General features: G+C 35.9%; 1 protein-coding gene and 1 long non-coding RNA gene across 7 annotated transcripts in view; one reads left to right on the top strand and one right to left on the bottom strand.

Moving 5' to 3' along the window:
- The first annotated feature begins 466 nt into the window (after positions 1–466).
- LOC118169594 overlaps positions 467–6,954 on the top strand; it is a 30,773-nt gene continuing 24,285 nt past the window's right edge. The window contains exon 1 of the long non-coding RNA XR_004752189.1: positions 467–510. This is a non-coding gene — a long non-coding RNA (uncharacterized LOC118169594). The remainder of the gene's footprint in view (positions 511–6,954) is intronic.
- UBR3 (ubiquitin protein ligase E3 component n-recognin 3) overlaps positions 4,299–6,954 on the bottom strand; it is a 104,208-nt gene continuing 101,552 nt past the window's right edge. For all 6 annotated transcript variants that reach the window (XM_035330973.1, XM_035330974.1, XM_035330977.1 and 3 more), the window contains one exon: positions 4,299–6,738. In XM_035330973.1, the coding sequence (XP_035186864.1) occupies positions 6,621–6,738 (118 nt within the window). In that variant the 3' untranslated portion in view covers positions 4,299–6,620. The remainder of the gene's footprint in view (positions 6,739–6,954) is intronic.

The following is a 6,954-nucleotide window of genomic DNA, read 5'->3' as shown; positions in this document are numbered from 1 at the left end:
GTGGTGGTGTTTTTTACTACCTTTTTCACTAGATACTTGCATGTCAGCTAGAATAATGCTTCCAAACACTACCAGACTGTTCAGACCTGTTTACAGTGGGGGTACAGTCACAGTGGGTAACTACGCTGTCCTGGAGCTACGTGAGTGGTGTGCTTGCAGATTTAATATCATGTGGTAGATTACCCAACAGACAACGGTTTTCCACAGTGCAGCAATTTTCATTGCAGTAGCGTCATTCCAGTAAAACTGGAATTCACAGCTTGTCAGTAGAGTCATCCATGAATCTCAGAAATACATTAATAAGGAATTTGAAAAGGCAACTAGGGATATAAGTTCAAATCAAAACCAAAAAAAATGTTACATTAATTCTAACAAGCCCCTTTCAGCAAGAATAAATTTCAGAACACATAATCCTTCAATTTTTGTAGTGTTATACAGGATAAATAGGTTTATTTTTAGTAATTTAGTTTGAATGCTGGCTATGCAAGTTTGGATAGAGCACTCGGAATTGTAAGTATCTAAGTCAATGCATATTGTGTGATATTGTCTTGTCCTACCAGGTCACGGGGGTGCTGCTTCAGTTTTCCTTTCTCAGCTTTTAAATAAATACAAATGCATCCTTGTTCAAGGATTGCCACTATCTTGAAGAAACAAACTGCACTTGCCATTCTTACCATCAGCCTTCAGCTTTGCTCATGGAGAGAACTTGGGATAAGAGCTGCCTCCATCAGTGCTTGCCTCCTTTTCCAGATCACGTCCTACATTGTTCACAGGAAAACGTTCCCCCATCATGCTGGCTACTTTCTTTTCCTTATCTGTGTCTCTGCCTAAGAGTAGGATTGCTGTATTTCTGAGAGTAAAAAAGATAAAAAAATAAAGCATGCAGGGACTGTGGTGTCCTATCATTTCTAATAGCTCCCTGGGAGAGTCCCAGGGTTCAGGCTGCAGGAGCCTGCAGAAGTTGGGGCTCCTGAAAGAAAACAAAGCTGCCAGTTCTCAGCCCACCGAGCCAAAGCCCAGACTGTCTTGTCTGCATAAAGAAAGCTGCATAAGGAAAAAATAAACTCAGAGAGTATTTCATGTTTAAAATAATCTATGCAAACTCCAAATACTTATGCAGCATATGACTCAAATCAATAGCAATGCTGGGTAAGAGAAATCTACAGTTCTTTACTGGCCTAATTTCTTCTTACAGCAACGTGTCTTTCTAATGAGTTCCCTTAGCGTTCAACATCCATCGATGCTGCCACATGCTTACAAAGGTAAATCATTTGAATGGGCTTAGCTTTTTCCTATTTATTGTTGCCAGGGGAACCACCTTGTTGGTATTCACCAATGGAACATGTCTTTGGACGTGCTTTTTTGAGGACCAGATACAACAGATGTGCAGCATCCTTGGAAATACACTCATACAGAGGAGCATTACTGAAATAACTGAGCTTGAGATTGTTTCAGATTTCTTACTTCTTTAAACTGATGAGACTTGTAAAATTATAAAATATGAGTAATATTCACTAATCTGCCCACAATTTAAACATTGATAGATATTTCACTGACTGAGACTAATAGAGCCCATTTACTTTTTAAAAATACTCTTTGTATAAGGTGAATGGTTTATTTTCATTATGAAATGTTGCTATTATCAGACATTTGACTAAAAAAGTAATCTGATAAGGGATAAAAGGGATAAAATGAAAGTATAAGCCATTTCTGAGTAGCTAAGTGTCTGAAGGTTATTTGAATGACATCAATCATGCTGTAAAGTATCACTTGTACAAATACAGTATCAGACTCATTAAACATAATAAGTATCTGTGACTCTCACAATGTTTGTTTCTTGTAATAGCAGATTCTGGCAGAAAAAAATGTAGAGGTATTGAAGAGATATCAGTATGTCTAGAGTCAGGGTTGACTGTGGGAAACAAACCAATTTTAACTTCCTGGTGATTTTGATTACTGCCAAAATATCTCTGTGGGAAGGGGCAACATTTGAGTGGAGGCAATAAACCATTAAAACAAAAAAAGCATGGAAATAGAACAAAGCATGAAAGGACCATTGCTCACTCAAGTCCTACATGCATATTTATAATCCTTTGTTGATGGTAGGTCAGATGCAAAAAATATTCCTTGACACCTGAAAAACAGACAAAGGTCCATTATCTACTTTATTTGTGAGTGGCTTAGCAAAAGTTGAAAGAAATCCTGTGATGAGAAATGTATTAGACAAGAAGAGCTGTAAGCAATTCAGATAGCTAAAATATACATACGTTATAAGCAGAGTAAGTAATTGACTAAGGGAACTCAACGGTGAAGTTTTTCTCCTAGAAAATTCCTCCTCCATGATGCTATGTAATGGAATTACTTTAGCTCCAGTCCTTAAAACATTTGTTTCCCTACTCAATGGAAGTAGAAATGTCTACCACCCACGTGGTACATACTAGGGATAAAGACAAAAGGAATAATAAAATGCTTATTGGGTAGTAGACCACTCAATGATGTGAGGGGTTTCCATGGAACCAGCTCCTGTTTTCACAAATTAAGAGACCAGCCTGTTCTACATCAAGTAACAGAATTACAGGAAATGGCTTTTAAAATTACGGTATTTTTATAGATGCTTATTTTGAAACATTCTGAATGGGACTCAAAGCTAAATTTAAAATGCTTTTCAAACATTTTTTTCCACATCACATTTTCCTCTACCATGCATAAGCATACATTGCAAAAATCGTGGGTTTGGGTAGTAAGATTAGCTTTTAAAACTGTCATTTATTTAACAAGATTCAATTGTGTTTTCTCAATAATTTCTCAATAATATTTCAAAGAAACACAGCATTTGAAGCATGCCGCATTAAATTTCCTGAATAGTCTTAATGATGAGAAAGTACAAATGACAGAGTATTAAGAAGAATCTAAAAACTTAACAATTAAAGGGAATCTTTAGTTTACTAAAACATTCTGCCTGTTTATACAGCTAAGAATTCATGAATTGTTTGACTTCACCGAGAATACACTTTTCCTACTTAACCACATTCATCTGCAGAAACTAATAGCTAGTACATCCTAGCAAGATTACAGCTGCAATGACAGGACGTTACACTGGCAGAAGCAGCAAGTCCCAAGGCTGGACTTGCAGCAGTCGGGCCTCTTGTCAGCATAACAGCATTTGCACAGGCAAACAACTCCCCGTCCAAGAAAATATGAGTGGGTGCTCAGAGCACTATACCCTGCCAGAGGGCAATCCTGTAGCATGGGTTTTCAAACCAACAGTACGGATCTCACTTATTGCAGTGAATAATCCATGTAACAGAGAACCGTCACGCAGCCAGCTTCTCCGTATTGCATGCACTCCATCATCCCTAGGAGTTGATTTAATAGAGAGCTGCGAACCTCCATGCACTGGGTCAGCCCATTCCTGTGGTTTCCCTACTCTGCACACAGCATCACTTCATTCTTATGCTCAGACAGTCTCCATTCATCATTAGCCTCACCTCTGAAAACAGAGTGCAAAGCAGGACTGCAGAATCTGGTTTAGATGAAAATTACATCTAAGTCATATACAGATCTGCACAGTAATTTGCTGTCTCCTCTGGCAGCTACATACACACAGCACAGACTGATCTCACAGGATTCATCTCACAGGATTCCAAAAGTAAAAATTCCAAAAGAAAAGTAAAAATTCCATAAGAGAAAAGACAACAATTGTTGGATACTGGAGCCAAACAAGCACTTTTTGAAGGAAAGATGTCATTTGTTTGTGCAATACTGTGAGTTATGCAAGATTCCTATTGCAGAGGTGATGAAAATATTCACTGAAAATTTCAGGCCACCACTAAAAACCAATGCTATTTATGCAAAGGTAGTAACAATCAAAATGTCTTCACCAAGTGTCTCAAAGGTCAAAAGAAAAGGAAACGTTTAACAAACAAATATATCCATTCAAAATTTTGCAGTAATAGTTATTCCAGAAGCACATCTGACAGAAGATCAATCATCATTTTCCCAGGACAGTTTCTTAACTCAGCATTTTAATGTTAGCACTTTGCAGCAGCAACACTATAATAGCAAGGCATAAAAGTAAGTACAACTGTAAGTAGTGTAGTTATGAGCAATATAAAATAATCCAAATTATTAATCACACATACACAGCTGTGTCTGAATAAAGAAAAAATACCAGAATTGTTCTTTATGGAAAGTACTTTTAACATTTAAAAAACTGCCTGGCTATTGCGTGGAATTCAGTAATGATTTTATTTTGGATGACTGGGGTGGATAGAAAAAAAATCTCACCAACACACAGATTGACAGTAGACTTTTATTAACATATCTTACAATGTCGATTACTGTATTCCTAGTTTTGTAGTCCTCTGATGCGTTTTAAAGATTGACTTAGATTCTACAGTAATGTACTGTACTTAAATGATCATTCATACAGGATATCACACCAGAACATTTGAGTAATACACACACGCCACTCTAGTTTGGACCTGTTATTTTTCAAGGTTAGCTTAATAAAGTAGGATAAAAAAAGTAATGGGGGAAATCAAAATTCTTGTTTAGCAGCATGCAAGGATATTCAAGTACAATTTTCAACAAAGTAATTTTTTTGTGTTTTTAAATTGACTGGTGACTAATTCACCAGTATTAAAATAAACACTATGAAATACCCAAATGTTAAAGTTAAGGCTAATAGCTTTACTTCACATCCATATGCACAACCAGAGAACGTTCCATTTCAAATAGAACACAGTAATCAAATTCTGGATACGTTATCTCTTGTAAATATAACATTGGAGCTTCAAAGTACAGATTACTCAAGTTCATGAGCCCTGTAATAATGTTATGCTGGAGATGTAAAGAATCTTTTTGCTCTTCAACCACACTTACAAAATGGCCTGATATTCATAATGAGCAATGCAAAAATATTACAGGCAGAACTTATGATACAGTATCAAAAAAGTAATATTTTGGAAAAGACATAGCTGTTTAGTTGGTGAAAGAGTAATTCTAATCTTACAGGAAGTACTGTAATACTTTTGAAATATATATATATTTATATGTCTGTATAAAAAACAGCATCCATTATAGTGGGGGTTTTTGAATTGCAGGTATCCAGAAAAACTCATTGTATTTACTCACTTGTCCTTCTGTCCATTCTCCTTGATTGCTATACAGTCATTTTATTTCCCCTATACACTTTTCACTAGATAATGACATCCACTGGGGAACTGTTTTCATTGTATATGTGGTTTTACCATAAGGTGTTTTTATTTTACACATATAAATTTTATTTTACACGCAAGCTATGAAAGTCAAAACTACCAGAAAGTGCTAGGTAGTACTGAAATAGCCAATGTATGTCCAACACCTGTGAAAAACATTAGTGGCGATATATTACATACCATTATTTTAACCGTGATCTTTCCTGCCTACTTACCCAGTGTGGGGTTTCGCCCATTCATGCCTGTTCTCATGATTTATTTTTTTTGACCTCTAAACATGAACTGGTTTGGCATTCTTCCCGTGAGGCTGCACATGCATTGGTTGTTCACATATACTACCTCTCGTTTGTTTGTTTGTTTTTCCTTTTTTAGGAAACCAAGCAGAAAGAACAGTGATTACTCTGAACAAATACAATATGGAAGAACCTCCTGAAGTGGCAGGAAAGATACAAAATTGTTTCATTTGTAGAATAGCCTGCACATTTCCAAACCAATCATTCTGAAACATACATCTAGTTTGTAGCAGCAGGCAGGCTTATGGTTATTACAGTTGTAACTGGGATCTCCATGTTGGGTGCCATACAAATTCTCTATATACAGCAATTTCTGTATGTGTTATCACTAACAGTTTATTCAATTAATATGGAATAAAAATCTCATCTCTGGAAGAGAAAAAAGAATGAATGTGTGTTCTGGATTACATTAAGAACAATAAGCTACCTAATTTACAGCTATTTCATGTATTTTATGGAGGAAAAGAAATCTATGAAATTCCTGAGAAAGCATAAGTTTTCAGTAATGCCTGAAATATTTCGATAGACCTCTTGTGATAAGTGAAATATTCTTTAAAATTCAACTTTCAGACCAATTGTTATCATGCAGTCTCACAATCATTTTACAATTCATGTCTAATTACAAATGCATATTAAGCAAAAACCTCAAACCAACACAAGAAAGGCAAAGAAAATTTATCCAACATATTTAGTAGATGTAGTACACATATACAGTTTCAGCAAAAATTGCTAAAAACTCAACTCCACGCAGAGAAAAATTAAAACTTGACAGGTAGCACTGGAGCCTCTAAACAGCTGTAAGTAAAACTTGTGCTTCTTAACAATATTGGACTTATAAAAACACAAAAGAAAAATGGACTACTGAGTGCAACCATTGCTCACACCATTTTGAGGATTTAATTTCAAATTGTTGTATCATTATTTAATAGCAACAGCAGCATATTATGCAAAAATTTCACATGTTGACCAAGTTCCCTTTCCCTTTTATGCCCATACCCCACTCCACCCCAAGGCAAAGAGCTGAACTCCCATTCATTTAAAGCTATTGTCAGTCAAGATGCATTCATTCATGGTAACAGCGATATGGTGTGAAGATGATGATGATGATTTACAAGCCATTATAATGTGGCCCCCATCTTTTATTGATATGATCAAAAGTATGAGACACCCACTGTTGCTCAAGCACTTTGTATCTTTCCTTGCATATGTAGAGAGGTTTACCACGCCTGTTAAAAAAAACAACAATAATGGTTAATACACCAAATAAATGGAAAAGTTTCATTATTAATATAAATAACGTGGGATATTTGTATATATTTTTTCCCCAGTGGAAGCACACATTTTTATTGGTGAAGGGGCTGTTGGTTTTGATTTTAGTAAAATAGTTGCTGGTACTTTCCCTTGTCCCTCTTGGATAGCAGAATCCAGAGAACAATTCTGGT

Source organism: Oxyura jamaicensis, chromosome 7 (genome assembly GCF_011077185.1).
Source record: "Oxyura jamaicensis isolate SHBP4307 breed ruddy duck chromosome 7, BPBGC_Ojam_1.0, whole genome shotgun sequence".
Lineage (NCBI taxonomy): Eukaryota > Metazoa > Chordata > Aves > Anseriformes > Anatidae > Oxyura > Oxyura jamaicensis.
This window is presented reverse-complemented; position numbering and strand designations above follow the sequence as displayed.